General features: G+C 39.2%; 1 protein-coding gene across 4 annotated transcripts in view; it reads left to right on the top strand.

Annotated features, from left to right (window-relative positions):
* The window catches only part of ARHGAP28 (Rho GTPase activating protein 28), a 77,785-nt gene that overhangs the window by 23,898 nt on the left and 34,625 nt on the right, over positions 1 to 19,262 (top strand). For 2 of the 4 annotated variants that reach the window (XM_009667118.2, XM_009667119.2), the window contains one exon: positions 18,284 to 18,486. In XM_009667118.2, coding sequence (XP_009665413.2) covers positions 18,284 to 18,486 — 203 coding nt within the window. Of the gene's footprint in view, positions 1 to 2,593; positions 3,014 to 7,003; positions 7,026 to 18,283; positions 18,487 to 19,262 lie in introns of those variants that run through there. The other 2 variants (XM_009667120.2, XM_068932234.1) reach the window with 2 other exon arrangements.

The raw sequence follows: 19,262 nt of genomic DNA, 5'->3' as shown, positions 1-19,262 counted from the left end.
AATGTTTTGTTTCTAACTTATGTAGATTTAACTTTCAGAAAAAAAGTAAAACATAGTAAAAATCTCTGAGAGCAAGCTGACTACTGTTCTTCTGGATTTCTATGAGAAAAACAAATGGTTTTGTTTCTGATCAAGCTTAAATGAAAATTTAGTTCAATTATGTGTTTGTCTAAAATCCTGAAAATTCAGTTGTTTACATAGTTTATTGCTTACTGCTGGTTCTTACCTCCAGATGCAGCAAAGAGCTTAAACATTCGTCTTCTTGTTAGCATAATCTATGTATTTTTGCGATCATAAGATGTACTCAATAGCAGGTCTATTTTATATTTTTGTATTTAAATTTAGGAAAAGAATAGTTTAAAGCTGTAAGTGTCAGTATTTGTAAGGGGTATGACATTTAGCATCTCTGCTTCTGAAATATTTCATCCTTTTGCCCCTAGGGAAACAGTATATGGAACAACTTTTGTGCAAACCATGAAACAGAGCGAAATCAAAGACAAATCTGCAAAGATACTAGTGCAGATGGATCTCTGTAACATGCAAATCCCCACTGGCTTCAGTAGGACACCTGTGTATACGAGTTCACTGCTGTTTATTTTTTGTCATACAGCTGTGATTAGGGCTCACCATTGTGCTAGTTCGGAATACAGTCAGGAAAAGCAGACAGAGAGAAGGTCACGGTTCCCTTACTTTCCAGTATACCTAGTGCCCGGTGATCACTTAGACACTTGCCACATTTAATAGCGTTCCAGGGAGTCCCTTGCTGTCCTCTTCCTGTATCACTGAGGGACAGCCAGGAGCCATCCCATTCACAGGGGAGCTGAACTGCTCCTTGGAGATGACTTTCTTTCCGCTGGCTGTGAATAGGAGCCTGCAGCAAACTAGGGCCCTAGCTCGCACCTCACAGTTCAGTGTCTAAGATGAGACCTGGAGATCCAGCACTACTGAAACGTGGGAAATGTTTGAATTGCCGACAGCAGCCAGAAGGAAGATACCCTCCTTGTGAACTGCTCTGCCTCCTCCGCTCTGCCCCCAGCCACGTTTCTCTGGACCATACAGGCAGCTAGCTGCAAAAGGCTTGGGTTGCAAATGGGAACCTTGCTTCATATTTATCAAATGCAACCAAATTATTTCATAGGAAAGCCTAGAGTACTGTTACCAGGAGTAATTTAAGTTCCATCATAGAGTAACTTTTGAAAAAGCCAATCCTAAAACTATATTTATCTAACTGTTTATACAAAGCGTAGAATTATATAAAATTCATTTCTTCCTTCATCAGGGATAGTGAAAGTGGCAGCAATGTATATCTTAATTAAAAGTAGAGAGAAAATAGAGAGCTCCTTTAACTATGTGGGGAGATCAGTCTCGTGAGTATTCAGCCTGGAGTTGTCCTCCAGGACGTTTGCCTGCAGGAGGTGAGAGGATAGAGATATTTAGCTGGGAGACTATGGACTAAGACCCCCATGTCATTTCATGCAAAGCAACAAAAGCCGCCAAGAGGTTTCCAGTGACCACCAATACCAGCTGCATTTGTAGCATGAGCAGTCCCCTAGTCCACTACCGAATTCCTAAGCCTCCCATTTCCCTGCAGTTTATCCTTCAAATCATCACCTGCCAGTCCCTAAACAGGCCTACAGACAGTGGTAAATTATCTGAAGTTTTCAAGAGTCTTCAAAGTTTTCAAGGATTTGTGTAATACAAAAAGTTCACCAGAAGAAAGGGAAAGACGAGATTAAGTTTAAAACAGAAAACAAATTTAACTTCAAGATGAATCACAAAACCAAACCACTTCTAGTTTTGCCCTTTTTTGACCATTCAGGAAAGCTGTGTCTGATTCAGGAAATCCTTTCCCTTTTTTCTTCTTTTTTTTTAAAACCTTTCTCTGCTTGTCTTGATTAAATAATTTCAGACTTTCTTTTCCCTTCACTCTCTCCACTGAAGGGCTTCAGCCATGTCTTTGGAGGATGTGAAGAATATAAAAAAACTTTTCCTCCTGTGTTTTGGGCTGGAGAAATGATGACAGGAACATTGCAAATTTGACATACCAATTTAAGCATTTCCATGTATAGGTAAAAGTTTGGTGGAGGGAGTGAAGTTTGATCATTTCAAATGCTTTCTGCATGTAAAAGTTATTTCTGAATTCTCCTTCGACTCCATTAATAGCTTGTGGTAAGGAATTATTTGCAGCGTGTGTTTTCTAAAGATGGGCCTTCCCCCAGCTGCAGCCCCAGTCAATCATGAATTTTGAGACATTGTCTGTCCTGTGGCAGAAAGCTTAATTCTGGGCCACCATTCCTATGAAAACGCATGCATGCTTTTTTCAGCGCTCATCTAAGTGTCCCACTGATCTTCTTTCTCAGGAAAAAATCAAAGAGGCTGCCCCATAAATATTTGATTTCTTAATAGCTGTACTTTGGCTTGCTTCGCTTTTCCTAGATGGCATTGTGTACTGTGGCTCTGCTCTGGGTGGAGTAGCAGCCTCCGTGCAGAGAGAGCTCCTCGTTAATTTACATCTGGTCATTTATAATTTTTTGAGTCATGTTAATGGGTAGTGTCTTACATCCTTTTAGCAGAAAACACATAAATTAGCTCTGACACTGACACTGTTCTGAGCCACAGACAGGGACTCTCCTGAATTACAGAGCAACTAGTGCTGATTACTCTTTTATTTCTCCTCCTAGGAAATGAATAAAAGGTTTAAGCTCTGACACAAACAGGAAAACACACTAAGAGGATTTATCCTGAAGGCATCTACTCTTTAAATAGTGATGGAGCAGTTTAAGTCTGTTTCCCACAAGGGCCAGAAGTGCCACGGCTATTTGTTCCTCCAGCTTTTGCATGACTAGAGGCAGAATATCCTATCACAGCTGTCAGATAGCTCCCAGAATATGCAAGTTTGTGATCATAGGCTAAGGAAGGACATACAGTCACTAGGAGCATGAAGAAGTTGGGTTTCAGAAGTACTCTGCCCTGCTCCTTTAAGGATAACACCAAGGCTTGATTCTGCTCGGAGGTAAGACTTACAGAATTTACTAATCAGTAACTTCTCAGCCTTCCAGAGCCTGTTCTCTCCCTCTTGTTTTCTTAAACAAGGAGTGACAGGAGGGGGAGCAAGCTGTCAGAGTTATCACTAGTGGAATTTTCCAGCTTTACAGGGCAGGAAAGGGGGGGACAAAAAATGATCCGCTGTAGGGAAACAATGGGACGCACTGCAAGCGAAAGCAACGGCAGGACAGGCATATGCATGCTTTGTGTTGATTCCAGCTGAAGCAGTATAAAAATACACCTCAAAAATCTATTAGCCTGAGTCCGTTCAAGGCTTTATAAGCAAGGTGTGTAGTTACTGGAAATACTCTGTTATATGACATTTATTCTATGTTATAGACGTTTTCCTCACTGTTTACCCTGTTTTAAAAATACATGACACTAGAGTAACATTTTAGAGGTAGCAGAGTCTTTTCTTCAGATTAGGTTAATCAGAGGTTTTTCTATTTTTGCTTTCATTTGATTTGGCATCAGAAGTTCACCTTTTTCAACTTTTGCCTTTTGATGTTACATATATTTTTTTGATATTGGTGTGTATTTCAGCTCAGTGACCTGAATGTAATTTAACTTGCACAAGCAGTGGTTCACACAAACCTAACTTTAAGGAGGGAAGAAACTTATGAGTCATACCATTTCATGGGAGGAAAGCCAGGTCTGACAATTGAAGTGATGCATTCATACAGATTGCACAGATCTGCTTTGTGAAAGCAAAAGTGTTTTTGTGTTCACGAATACATTATCCAAATCCACAGTTGGTGCTCAGATCTGGCTTAGCTCTGTACACTTGGCAGACAGGGATTTACAGGCAGCACAGGCTCTTTCTAACAGACAATTTCAGTCTGAAGGTGTTTACATCTGGTAACTAGGTAAAAATCCAGGGGCAGCGGTAGACTGGTGGTGAACTGCAGTTAAAAATATTAATAAAAAATTGGAAAAATGTAAGGGAGCTGGAAACCAACACATGCCCTCATCGTTCCATTGAAATCAGAAGCTTATTTATCTATTCTAAATAAATGAAAATACAAACAGTAAGCTAACAAGGCAGCACACACACAGACAGACTGTCTCATTCCTTCTGCTGGAGTTTCAGGGGCTTTCTGTCACGCTGGCTGGCAGCCGTGATGCTGACATTGCTGCACCTCCAGAACAAACACTGGGAGCATTTGGAGAGGTTCATTTAGCAGCTTCCACTCCAAGGCAATTTGCACATGCTGCAATGGCCAACACAATCTCTCCAGTTCCAAAGTTCCCCTGCAATAAAATATCATGAGCCAGGGTCATGACCATCAACAGAAATAATACTCCTTGCCTTGCGGAAAACTTTTCAAGGATTTTCGTCCCCTGTGATTCCCTCTGTAGCAACAGCACAAGGCCTATACTGGGGATCAAAGAGAAGTCTCAAATGGCAGCACATGCTGCAAAGCAGCCCAACATGATGGTCATGGTCCAATACGATGAGTACATAATAGGTTTTAGTTGACTTTGATCAGGATGAAAGAGCAAGTACTTTCTTTTTACTATGTCAAAACATGAAGTCTCACTCAAAGGAAATCCAGGCAGCTACTATCCCTGGAGATTTGATTCTTGCTAGCTAGTTTCTTGATTGATTTGTTTAGAAGAGGGAAGTAGATCAGCAGGAGGTAAAATTTCTACAGGGCAGTTATATTCCTAGCACTAATAGATTTTCTTCATCAAATAGTGTCATTAAAAGTCATTACAAGTGTTCAATCAAGACAGGAAATAGGGCTTATTGACATAAATGACTGTCCAAACTGCTTTCTGTGACTTCTTTTTTATCTGAATAGGAAGAATTCTGAGACATCTCTCATCACTAGTTTTGCTCCTGTTCTTAGGAAAGTCAGACATTTGGGCAGGTCTGGGCATTGAAATGGCTGTTCTGCCCAGTGGGAACTCCTAGGTCCTAAGGCTTTTACAGGCACTGTGACTGCAAAGTGGCTCCTAATTCAGAAAAGAAATGTAGATCTCTCTAGATAGATAGAAATTGCCTGCTACTGATGCTGTTTCAAGATAATGGCCAAATTATGCTGAAAATGAACAAAGCAACACTAAAGACACATTCTTTTTTTCCTGACTCTTTTAATTACTCTTTATTGGAAAGTCTCTTAAAATACATTCTTTTGAAAAACTTCAAGTGGTAAACTATGTGTAAGCGAACAGAATGATATAGTAGCCTCTTAATTTGGCAGATCTTTCTCCTACCCAAATTATTCCAACTACTTTGAATAAAGTCTGTTCAATTTTTATCTTGAATTACACTTCCATTAGGCAACCGATTAATGTTGCTCCCTTGGTTCATGCCTTATGAAACATTCCTTTCTGTGTGTTATCTAGACTTTTCACAAAGACGCACAGGAGACTACTAAAATATTCCTTCTCTTTGTTCTGATTTTTGTTATGTATTCATATATGTATTTATACATGACTATGAATCCATATATATGTATAGTAATCTTCCCTTTAGGGTATTGTGTGTGTATTTCATAAAGGAAAAAGAGATAAATAGAACAATACAATACAAACAGACTGACTTTATGGCAATCTTGCAGAAACTTCTGCCAAGCAAAAGAATAAATAACAGCTGTGTTAATCAAAGGCAAATTTAAAAGATAAGGCTTAAAGTTGGTGGTGAAAATACCATCAAACTAGGCAAGCTTGATGCTCACAGAAAAAAAATAATTCCAAAGACAATGAGCATAATAGCATACAAGTAAATTGGATTCAGATTTTCAAAAGTGCCTCTTTAGACTTAAAAGCCTAATTGCCACTTTCAAAATTGATTTTGCACTTAGGAGCATTTATTCTCCCTATAAGTCAATAGAGCTTGCGTTCCTGAATTCAGCAATTGTTTCTGGAAATGGGAGTTAGGTGGCTGACCTCTTTAATCACTTTTGCAAGCATAACCCATAGTCTCTGGGAAGTACAGAAAAGATACTGGCCCAAGCAAAGGTGGAATACCAACCAAGGATACCAACTGAACCGAAGGAACTGGAGGTAGAAGCACAATTATTCCCTTGCTGTTTTATAGAAAAGCAGTCTCGTGTCTCTGTTTTGGATTAAACATGTGGAGATGTGTTAGTCTGTTTCAAAAAGCCTGTAGAAGAATTTTGAATCAATTGTAACTGACATAAATACAGCCCTTGACTGGAAATGCTCTAGAATGAGAAAGTTGCCACAGTTCAGCCAAGATGTGTTATATAAAAGGCATAGATAAGCAATTCAGTGTCCTCATGGGATGGAGAGCATTACAGCTTCACACCATTCATAAAGTGCCTGCAGAGCGAGAGATCTAAAATGATGGATGAACATCCTGTGAATCTTCACCTCCGATCATGGATCATGGCTCTTATCTAGGGGCAGTGGGAAGAGGAGCAGGAGTGTGTGATGATAGAGAGCACAACAGCAGCTTAGTTGTACCGGTTTGACATGAGCCGGTGAGCTTTCAAACATGATTCACTATGTTTGCATAGCAATGTTAGTTACTTTTTATAGGCTGTGGAGCCAGAAATATGTACAGGGTTGAAAATGCTCAGTTAAGAACTTCAGCCAAACACTGAAGGACTTACAGAAGATTAGCGTTTCTGTTACTTATACTGTCTTGTATTTTAACCCTCTGCTGTGGCAAAATATCTGTATGATTTTAGAGATAACACTTTATCTCCCTCCATAATCCTATTTGACAACCTCCCTGTGGTCCCAATTAAATAACTCTTGCCTATACAGTTTGTTAAATGCTACTTGGGGTGGTTAGGTTGTTTCAGAAGTTAGTGATTGCTTGATTCTACTGTCTTCATCCACAGCATGAAAAGTCTTTGATATCTGGGTTCAGACTCTCAACTGCAACCGAGGAGCACTCAACACAGCTGAAGAGACAATTCTCCAAAGTCCTTTTTTTATTCTCCCAACATGAGCTGTTGCAAATCCAGAACAGCTTAGAACAAGCCAGAACAAACCAGCAACTGGTAAAATAGCCATGATAAATGTATACCTGTAAAACATGGTATCTATGATAGGTCGCTAGAGTGGCTCGGGGCTGTCTGCAGTCTTACTTCCCAGGAGAACATGAATAGACACTTTCCACCTATATCAAAGTGCTTGAAGCTAAGATAAAATCATCTCTCTATTTCTTCTGGGTCTTGAATACTTCCCTCCAATGACAGTCGGTTTTCCTCAGAGATTTCCGAAAGCTACATCTCACTCCCGCGATGTCAATATTAAGACATTTGAACTTGCAAACCCTATGCATAAGAATCATTCAGTTGATTTCCACAGGGATACTTATAGGATTCAGAATTATTCATATCACTCAGGAACTGCAGACAAAGGCATCATGTTTTGCAAATATTATTGTTCCCTGTAGCTCCAGGAGCTTCTAGAGCTGCAATCTATCTGCACAGCTAGCTTTGAAATACCTGGTATGCTGCAGCTTCCCTCAGAGTGCTTATGGATTAAATATTTGAGATAAACCTCTAAAATAAAACAAGCAGGAAACAAGAAGTGGCTGAAGGAAACTGGAAAGCTGCTGTGCATCATATACCAGTATTCCTATTTAAGAGGTGATTTTTCTTACTCTGTCATTTCCCTTTTTTATGGATGTTGCAGAGAAGAGTAATTTAGTCAAATAGTTCCAGCTCTCACTAGAGTCCAAGAACAGGTTTGCAAGCGTTACTGACCCATTTGGCTTCTTACATGTGAAAGTCATTTTATCCATGGGCACATAGTAATTCAAACCCAAATTAGAAAAATACCACTTGAAGTTTAGGGTACTGCCTTCACAATCCCCATTAAGATGTTCCTTCTATCTCTTTAGCATAAGCCTAGACATGACTTGAAGATCTTTTATGCTACATTAATAGGAAGTATATAGTCAAAGTGTAAGAAAATGCACTGTATTTTCCTTTCCCTCTTCATTCCTCTGTTGAAGGTGGGAGAATATAATAAAATAAGTTTGATTTTGTGCTCTGCTGTTTCCTCTGCAAAACGGACTGTCTGTGCTTTAAAGACCTGTGACCTTATGCTTGGTGCTCCTTGACCGTTGTGTTTGTCTCCACCAAATTTAAGCTTCTGTTCTCCACCTTCAACTCTGCTCTGCCATGTCTTCTGGTTACATCTCCAGTCATCTCACCATCACCTTTCATAGTTCTGCTAACAGTACTAGATTCACCTAGCAATTTAAGAGCGTCTTGCTAATACATTTCTGTAGCTATATTATAAATGAAAATTCTCTTGACCAACCTAGGAATCTGCTGTCAGCTTTTCCTTTAAATCCAGCTTTGTCTTTATGGTTACGCAGTTATGTGTATTTAGTTATTGATGTCCTGAATGTGAGGTCACTAGATAATAAACTGTTATTAAATTTTAAAGTGAGTGAAACACCTTAAAATTTTAACCATGAAGAGTATGACCGAATTAGCAAGAAATAAGCAAGTTGTGCTTTATTTTCCTCAAAAAGTTGATGAAAAAGCTTATTCTAACGTAGTTTGCTTTTTATAAGTTGAAGGTGAAATATGAAGTACGTTAGCAAAATTTCCATTGGCTTCAGCAGAGCCAAGAGGATTTATTATTATATTTCTTAATATGGCCTAGCTATGTGAGATTTTTTTGGTAAACTATTTTCTAGAATGTAAATTATCCTAGCTACTTGAACTCTGAGCTTTTCATAACTATTTAGAACTGGCATGGAAAGCAAGTCTGGTTACTTTTTCTGATAAGGAAATATGACAATGAAATACCTTTGATAAAATATGCAGGAACACACCCCTCATGTGCCATCCCCCCTCCTTGCCCAAGATGTCTGGTCTCTGTGTGTCACCCTGCATTCCCTCCAGCTAAGCCAGCAGCACTTGCTTTCTGGAAAAATGCAAGAGGAATGGAAGACAGGGTTCAGGGAAGGGTTCAGACAGAAGGATGGAAAGGAGGATAAAGATAGAGATGAGGCTTCATGTTGCCTCAAACCATCCAGAATAGAGTCACAGGCTGTTCTGAACCATTGACCAAGAATAATCAACAGAAAATGTGCTAAAAATCTATTCTTTTGTAGTTTCCACGTTAGCTAATGTATAACTGCTTTTCTCCAGGTGAAAGTGGGAACATAGCACTTTGAGATAGTTCTTCCAGATATCACATCTACATTGCCTTATTAAGCAATCTTATTAACAAAAGAACACTATAATCTATTCAGAAAATTTGGGACCCTTTCCAAAGTAACCCATATAATCTTTACAAGTGTGCTTGAGCGGCAAAAAATACAATTATGCTCACATCTTGATTTTTATTCGGCTACAACATTTTCCAGTGAATTCTTCATTCCTTCTCACTGATTCAGTATGCCACAGAGTACAATACACCATGGAAAATACAAGCTGAGGGTTCAGAATTGCCTGACAGCCAACCCAGAGCTGCAGAGAAAAATTTAAATGGTGAGAAGTAAATTTGTTCATGCAGTTCCTGTGATTTGTAGTAACTTCAACATTAGCAGTACCACAAAGAAAGATGTTCTGAATTTAAGCATATGGGATAAATTAAGCCAGTGGGGTTGTAACAGTTTATAACTATCTGAGAATCTGATCCAGGATTTTTATAGTGATGATATCAAGTTGGTCCCCACTCTGTAGAAAGATTTAACAGCATCATCCCCACATGAGCATTTTTTTCAATAAAACAGCTTTAAACGTTCAGTGTGTTGCTTTACATTACTTCAGTCCAGCACTGCGGATACTATTAAACATAATATTCAAAATGTTTATTAATGGATTGCTATGTAAATGATAGAATTCATGACTAAAATGTAAATGAACACATTAGAGCTTTAACATATTCATATTTTGTAGCTCAAACATTGCCTCCCATATAAATTAAAATACAGTTCAAGGAAAACCCAGAATCTCATCAAAATAAGTACTATTTCTTTGGTTAGGACCTGAAGCCACTGCTTCATACACAATGTAATTAAGAGTAGAGTTGTGACATTTATTATTAAATAAAAGGGGGTTAATTATAGGAAGGGAGAAAGTAACAGCTGTAGTTCACCTAAAATTAAGCACAAAGAAAACTTCAAAGACATATTCCATGATTCCTAGCTCCTCTTTATTTTAGATGTTCAGTCCCTGGAATTATCTCACTTTCTTCATTGATTATATCAGGACCCTAAAAAGCATGCACTTGCAATGTATGTAGTTGCATTAGATGACCTCAAATGGTTAGCATGGTCTAGTTCTTTATGCTGTTATATTAACTCAGTCAAAATGGCTGAATTTATCTCCTAAAGTGCTTCAGAGATAGAAAGTCCCATAAATATTATCACTTTAATGAAAGTCCTATAAACATTATCACTTTAATTATAATAATTGGTTGAAAGGATAGGTGCTTTAGAGTGAACTGAACTAGAAAAATATGTAGATATTCCTGCACAGTTACCACATATATACAGGCAACACTGGAAGCTGTACAGAGAGCTATAGAAGGTTTGACCTTTTATGTCTCAGCACTTTCTTTGTGCCTGATGAGCATTTTAATATTTCTCCGTCTTTAGAAAATCTAGTTTGTGCTTCTGGAGCCAAAAATATTTGAAAATTGACCAATTTACCTCCCCTGTGGGTTTTTTGTATAGTTCTCTTCTTTGCTTGCTGATTTTTTTAGGCCTCATCTGAGCTCTAGAACCTGCACCTTTGCTGCAGTTTTAATTGTATCCAGTTATACTGTAAATAATGAGTCTGGCTAAGTGCGAGTTGCTGGCAAAGGCTTATCAATTTTATTGTGAGAGAAGATTCTGGATTAGTCTGCCCATTACCCTGCTCTTCCTAATCTCCTTAGTGTTTGCACTTGCACATAGATGCATGCACATTGGCCTCACAGGCACCCATTGGCTGGAGATGGTACTATCCATGGGGAGTGCTTGCAGGGTTACTGCTCCCCTTAGAAGTGACATCACCGGAGCCGTAGGAAGCAAAAGAGACATATGGCTTTTCCATAGCCTTTCGTGAGAGCTTCCTCTCTACTACAGCTAGTCCTATGCTCTCTCTACTCTTCTGTGCAGGGACCAAGAAGATATGGCTGTTGGAGTCAGCCTTTGCGTAGTGTCAGAGATTAGACTGAATGTGGCACATTTATGCCTCCCTTTCTCCTTCTCATTATTGTGCCTCTGCTGCATCTTTGCTTGTTACTTTGGATGAGATGCTAGATAACTGCTTGCACCCAGCTGTAAAATGAAATTCATCTGCCCCATGCTTACTGTGTGGCTTAGTCAAATAACTCATGCCAAGGATAGGTAATCTTAACAATAGTATATCCAGGACTGCCATACATCTGGATTTCAAGTTCTGTCCAGGTGGAATTTGTCTTGTATTTTGGGTAGCTCAACAACCTAGCAGTCTGTCTGGGTGAGGGCCAGACGTTTGGAATTTTTGGAGATCTCCACTCCACGTGAACAGATAAATGATATGGCGCATGTTACTTGGCAGTTGCCCAACACTTCTGGAGGCCCTGATCAGCTCTCTAGCAAATGTATAGGCAACTGTTAGACTGACTAGATTCAATGCTCAGACACAAATCTTTTGTACTGCACATGCACACTAGATCAAACATTTCCTGGAAGCATGGGATTTCCTAAGCCTGCAGTGTGTGGTGTATGTTTCTTCTTGGAAAATCTTGATCTGCCCTAAATATGCTGATTTGTTTCATACAAAACTAATAGGGCTTAAGCAAGCACCACTGGAACAGAAGAATTTGTCACCTTTAACAACAAAAATATGTTGGAATTTTTTAAGATGTTTCAATTGGCTTCTTACAAGCAGCTTTTGCTTGCTATGCACCCCATGTCTAGATACTTTTTATGTTGCCCATGGCCATCAAAACTTACATCTAACATACTCTACCGTCATTTGCTCACGTGTTTAAGTCTTCAGCATTCAAAACTAGCATATTCTGCTGCCTTTTAATGTATGTGAAAAGAATCGTTTTCCAATTCACTTGAAAAATATGGTGAACAGAATGTACTCTTGTTACTGCTAATCATTCGGGAATCTCTGCTGCCCTTTAAGAATAGCTTTGTTTTAAGACTGAAGAAGAAATAGAGTGCCTTTCAGATTTTGATAGACACATTCAAACCATGCAGTGCATTGTCTCGGGTGCATTAGGCCAACCCTGAAGTGATGTGATTGCCAGTGTGGAGAAGAGGTCTGGGTCACGTCCCCCAAGGTCACCATTGCCAGCAGGCAATACCTAGGGAGTATATTCCTTGCGCTCTCCTGGCTCAAAGGGTCTGATTGTGAAAGCCCTCACACTGGAAGCTCATAAACAGAAAGAGATTCTTCTACTAGTCTCCACTACTCAGCCACAGAGCAGTCACAATGTGGCCCTTGTTATAAATGCAGGACTTCCATGCCAGTTATGAAAAAAATTGTGTAAGAGAGAACTAAAGAACCCACGGTGAAATGCATTTTTAAATGGTGCCAGGTAACACTGGCATGCAAACTCTACAGTTGAATCTTACTAACTCTCGTTAGTACCTTGTTGAATTGCAGATGATTTATGGATAAGTAAATAAGACTGTTCTAAGTCTTACAAACTTTTCTCTTTTCAGTCTTTTATGTAAGACTCAGTAAAGGACATTAAAAATGTCTTTTTGGTCCAAAATATATTTGTGGAAAAAGATCTGTAGATATAAAATTAATAAATAACAGAAATATATTTTGTGGAATGTTCTGCAGAATACCAGGACATATGAAGTACTGAATGCCTGTGTTTCCAAGTCTAGCTGATACAGCAATGTGATAACCCCGCTTATTTTCAAAACCAGATTTTTAAGAAAGAGCAGTGAGACTAACACGATTTTGGAGTTCTGCTAGGCAACAGGAAGAGAACACTATTCATGACATGAAATTCTGTTTTGCTTCTCATTCAAATATTCTGTTCTGAGGGAGGCTGGGTGACACCTCCATGAGACCAATGAGCATGACAGGTTAAACATTTGCTATGCTAGGTGTTAGCACAAGAAAGGTGAAACTTAAGGATCCTCTGCCTACAGCTTGCCTAACAGCTGCAAGGTAATCTGAAACAGAGCTATGCAGGGAGCTAGGGGCATATTGTCTAAGATATATGCCCCTTTGTGAGCAGAAGCAACCAAGCACAGAGAGAAGGAAGCAAGCAGACAGCAAACACAATGCTGGGAATGGGTCTCCAGGAAGCAACCAGGAGACAAGAGATTTGGGGGAGAGTGCTGGCCAAAAACAAGCCGTGAACTGTGCACAAAGGTATTACTTCCAATTGCTGGAGTCTTCCTTGGCCTGAAATTTCAAAAACATTTAAAAAGAGAGAGAGAAAGAGAAATGTTGCTCCATGATTGGTTCCATTTCAGAATGGAAAAATACTTAGTTCATAATTAACAGAACGAAATTTAGTTTCCCCTTCAGTGCAAGTTACCACCCCCTTTTTTACATTTGAGGAGAACTGAGTAGAGGAAGGGTAATTATTTTTTTGTCAGGGGTTGGTTAATTGCTGTTATATATTGAAGAACAGAAGGATCTGGGGAGAAGATACAACATCGTACTCAGCTGCTTCTGTGTTACTCTGGTGTCACTGACTTCATTGAATAAAGCAGCTAGGCAGATACAATGATTACAATACGAAAAGAGAAATCTCAGTTAGTCCTAAAGTAACCATGAGAGTTGGCCTCCTCCATCTCCCCCACTTCTACAAATGTGACTGATTGTGATTAAGCAGGTTCAGGACCTGCTGATTGAAATGAAACATAATGATCCACAAAAATGAGGTGTCCTGTCTCTGTATAAATAAGGATTAGATGTTGTTTTTAACTACAAGGTGGCTTAATTGCTCCCTGTCTCTTTTACAGATTCTTTACCACCCATTGCTTAATTCAACTGAAAACACTAGCATGTCTTTGTCATTAATCAGCCTGTGAACAATCATTAGGTGTCACTGATTCAGCTCTCTGTGTGGTTTGACTAATCTTCACTTTGGGGATAGGAAAAGAATTGTGCAGTGACATGGCTATCCCAAAATCAATGTGTGCTATCAGATTCTGGACAGCACACTACTGTCCTATGTACAGAATATAAAATACAGGTTCAGTATTTGCTAATTTGCTATTGCATTTCATTGGTGTTGTAAACATATACCAGTGTAAAACGAGAGTTGCACACAGCTGATCAGACCCCTTGTGTCCCTTGGAAATATCCTGCTCCTTTGCAACAACCTTTCCGTGGAAAGCTTTCTACATGATATCATCACATTTCTCCTTACTGGCAGTCTTTAACCCTTTCTTGCGTGACCAATGTCCAGTAATAATGGAGCTCTCTGGTAACACTGGTCATTGTAGTATGCTTTTCCCTTCTTTCTTTTTCTTTCCTTTTTCAAGGGTTTAGTTTTATGTGTGTATGGCTTTTTGGTATTTAATATTTTTTAATTCCACCCTGAAAAAAGTTTCAGCTCCTTCGGTGGAGTCACAGTAATTTTTGTTTGGTGTTTAAGATTCATATTTCTCTCTCAGCATTTTCCATCCAGGGAGCCAGGATCTGAGATCCTTCCTCTCTTTAATTTTAGCAAACCTTTCAGATTAGCTCACCACTGCCAGAGTGGGTAAGAGAGTGAAAGAACTGGAGCGCGAGCTTCATGATTACTACTTACCTAGCAAAACTTCTTTTTGAATTTTATTTTAGAACAACGAAATCAGTTTAGTAGAAACATTTGATGCTTGTAAACTTCTCTTTGGACAGTGAGGGAAAGGGCAAACAAACCAGAAAGCCTTGAGGGTGAAAAAGGTATCGGGAACATAGGTTTTCTGCGAGGAGAGTTCCCAGGTGATGGGCAGCCTAGGCTTGTTGAGCTATTTCCGAGACAGGCAGACAGCTTGCTGAGTCAGTGCTCATTCAGTGTCCTTCAAGAATGAATTAGAAGTAGCAAAGAAAATACTTTGCTTCCTCAGTAGGATTTTTTTTTTTCCTGAAACTGCTTTGAGCAACTTTGGCTGGAGGAAATGGAGACAACTGCCATTATCCCATAGAAGCAGGACCACTTCCTCCAGGACAAAAAGCTCCAGGTATATGGGTCAAAACAGCAGCTGGAGGTCTTTTGAAACATGTGAGTTGTTAAAAGCGAGACTTCAAATAATTGGAGACAGTTTGTACCACACCACCTGGAAGCAAGCTTCAGTTGTTTACCAACAAGGATAAAGTATTTCTGCCTAACCTTTCTCATTACAGGAATCTTACACAGTTTGCTTTAATCTGGGCTGAGATAACAAGTCTCAGATATGCAGTTCTCAGGAAACTTTGTTCAGCTGATTTTCCAACTATGTTCTGTACTTTTAATATTGTTGTAAATGCGTGTTAATTACCCAGTAACCTTAGACGTGTTTGGTAACGCTGGTTGTCACAGCAGTTGTTGCCATGCTACGTGGTCTGTTTTGCATTTAGCTTTTTCGTATGGTAATATTACAAAATAACATACTCACTGTTGGGGGAAAAGAGCTACCCACCAAGCTTCTTTCTTCCTAATATGGTGAAATAAAAAGCCTTGGTTTGAGTTAGCTGAAGTGCTGATGGAGTCAAAGCCCAAGGATCAGTCTGGTGGTGCTTGAAGAGCACAAGGGTCACGGTCAAGATTCGCACTGGGAGGGCAGGAAATGTTTAAATTCCCTGACCATGACTAAAGGGTTGGAGCCAGCTTTGCTATCAGGGAAAAAGCCCTTTTCTCCTCCCAGCATAGATGTGATTCCAGAATGGCAAGATATTTTATTCCTGTGATTGCTGCTATGGGAATTGTGAGTTGGGTTGTATATCAGATGTAAGGGCTTATTTTTAGCAAAGGTTTATAATAAGCAGCAATATGATTACCAAGCAGGCAGGCAGTTTAGCAGCATGGGGTTCTTGGGCAGAGCCCCGGGCTAAAGAGAAAGCCAGGGAAGAGATGGGCAGCTGGTTGGAAAGAGAGCACCCGTTTTACTCCTTGCCCCAGAATTTTTTGTCTCTCTCATCTGCTTGAACAGAGCCTGGTACAAAGGGGCCCCAAGTGCCGCTAGAATGCCAGGAAGTTTTGCCTTTGTCCTTATTTATGTTCACTCTCACCTTTTAAACAAAAGAGCACAGTTTTTCATAGCAGTGAGCGACTGGCTTGCAAAAGCTGTTTCCCCTATTCACCACCAGGCTGAAGGCATGGAGCTTTTCTGGCTGGTTCTGAGGTGTTCTGTTTTACTAGTTAAAACTTCTGCTTAGAGCCACTTGATACAATATTATCTCATGATATTTAAATACTGTGAGACTTGCATTTTTGTTTCCTTGCTGATGCAGAGGAGAACATCACTGAATCCAGAAAAAAGAGGGACTACAATTTCCAGATACATAATTCCACCAATTAAGATTTTTCAGGTGTCTCAGTCATCTGAGACTTTGTGAACTAAAGCCAGTTGGAAAGCTGTCATCTCCCCAGTGGGAAAGCTGCATGCGAAGCGCTCAAATAACTTTAACCACATTTGTGTCAGGAATTCTTGCATTTGTTGACTGTGGCTTGTCCTAATTAAAACAATAACAGTTTCAGTGTTCTGTTTAAAAGCAAACACTCATCATTTATGAGAAAAAAAGACGGAAACATTGCATATAGCATTCCTCTTCCTGTCTCCATAGCACAGTGGTACATTTTCTTCTGCTGAAATATTTTCATGCATCTGAAAGCTGTGATTCTCAACATCTGCCTAATAACAAATAGGCAAGTGCATTGTCTATATTACATGTCCCTGTGTTTGAAAAGAGGCAAAGGCCAGGAGCTCAGCCTTGCTTTTTTAAGCACTGATAACGTCCACAGCTGGAATTTGTTGTGCTCCATTGTTTCCACCCCAGCTCTCTAACCTTGAGCTCAAAACTAATTCAGAACTAATTGCCTTAGACCACCCAAATGATGTGAAAGGCTCCAGTAATCTCAGGGAAGCAGCCAGCCCTGGGGTAAAGGAGTGGGAATGCAGCTTCAGCAGTGCAAAAGGGGAAAAGTACATCCGTTCTGCTTTATTAAATACTATATTGTTTATACATCCATTCTGAAAACTTTGACAAGAAGGGAAATACTGAAAAGGAGTATCTTTTTTTTTTAATGGAGTAAAAGTGATGTCTGTGGTTTTAAACAAAGGGCTGCTGGCAGAATGACGGCATAAAGAAAAGGAAGAGAAAGGGAAACTGCATTTGAGTTAATTCAGATAAGTTAAGGCCAGAAGACCTTACGACAGAATTTTCCGTTAATTCCTATAGTCTAGTTCTCTGCCATAGTTATGTTACCTCCTGACCCTTGTACTAAAATATTATGGAGGTTGTTATTACTGTTTACTGTAATTATGCTTACAAAAGTTGTTTACAGTATTACAATCACATAATAATGTGAAAGAACAAAATTAGACAAGACATTTGTGGTGGGTGTTCTATAAAATTTTGTATAACTGTCCTCAACAGGAAGAATTTACAGTGGGAACAGTCACGAACAAACTAAAGATGACCTGATTCCTTGGTTTACTAAAAATTATATTTTAAAAAAATGTTAAGTGGAGGAATCCCTGTTGAATAACACCTTGAAATTTGACTTTTTGTGAATCATAAATTTTTTAAAGTGCAGAGATCAAAATCTGCTGTTTGGCCTGAAACATAGCATTTTATTTCAAAGACAAATTTGTTTAGTGTAATTCAAGAAAAAAATGAATAAAAGGTAATTATTCTTCTGAGCTGAACTATTTCAAGTTTTTCATTCTTTTCTTTGTAATATGCACGATCAGTGAAGCCAAGATGAATTTTTAAAATATTTCAGTGTTCCCAAGTCTGAATTTTTTCTCCAGAGAAGTTTTCGATGAAACATTTCAGCCATTAAGCAGAATAGAGAAGGGACAGAAAGAGAAGTTGGGGCACAAAGAAATTAAAATACTTTTTCAGTGCTTCATTATATGGCTAGCAGTGCTAGCAATATAAATTGCATCTCCTGAGTATCCCACTAGGGTATAAACCATTAAAGATCAATAAAGAGATAAATTATTAAATGCAAAATAAGTGTACAACCATAACTGCTATGAGCAGAGATAATTAAGACCACCAGAACTGTGCATTTTCTTTCTAACATCTTGTTCCTGCCTCCCTGGTGCAGCCTTACTTGAAGCCCCAATTGCATGGCTTGTCTGCACAATACAAGTTAGCACGCTAGAAAAATAACATATTTTTATTTTCTGTCGTTTCAGAAAATCTCTCTCTCGCTGTCGAAGGATTAACAGGATGCTTTCCAACGAGCCTGCATCTCCTCCTGCGTTCAGTCGTTCCAACTCGCAGGTGTCCATGGACAGCACCTCCATGGAAGACTTCTGGTGCGAAGTGGAGAGCATTAAGGAGAGCAGTGAAGATGGATGTGAAGAACCAACGCTCTTGGAGTTCAAACCTGCTGATGGTGAGCGCACGAACACTGCTTCTTCCTCACAGTTTGGCTTTGCTTTGTCTCTTTAGCGATGCCCTGATCGCCTTCCTCCCATCACCCAGCATGAACATGATTAAAACATTGAGCCAGAAGGTATGAAATCTTTTTTAAACCTCCCTTAAAGTCACTTGCAGGGTAAGTTTAAGCCTATGTTGCTGTAATATTGATTTGAATCATCAAAGTACCAGGCTGGGTCTATGGTCATTGTTGCTCCACTTTGAACCTATAGTCAAGGTACTATAGGTTACTGGAGAAAAACAATAATTCAGTCTGGTTTATGGCCTGGGATTAGTAACCTGATTTCTGAAGTAGGGCTTTCTGCACTGATTTTATTTGTGCTTCAGGAGGACGGTTAATGTGTAATTCAGAAAGGAGAGGAACTAAATGAAAAATTTATCCCTAGCATTAAATAAACCAGATCAAAATATATGTAGGGGACCAAAAAGTTCAATTAGTTTACTGGAATTTTCCACTTCCTTGCTTTTTCTAGGATATAAAGCAGAAGTTATGAAAGTCTTGAAGCAGTTTTTAGTTCGATATCATTTAGCCCTATCAGAAATTTGATAACTGCCTGTTTATCTGAGATTGCCCAATTTGGGTGCAGTTCAAGGAGAGATAGAGTCTGAATTTATGGATGTCTACATCATTCAGCCTCCTCACTCTTCAAAATCCATTCATAACATACACAAGTTATGATGAAGATACTACTGCTTTATTATGTTACCTTAATATTTTCCCATTTCCTTTTT

The sequence above is a fragment of the Struthio camelus genome, chromosome 2 (assembly GCF_040807025.1).
Source record: "Struthio camelus isolate bStrCam1 chromosome 2, bStrCam1.hap1, whole genome shotgun sequence".
NCBI lineage: Eukaryota > Metazoa > Chordata > Aves > Struthioniformes > Struthionidae > Struthio > Struthio camelus.
The sequence above is the reverse complement of the archived record's forward strand: the minus strand, read 5'-3'. Positions and strand labels throughout refer to the sequence as shown.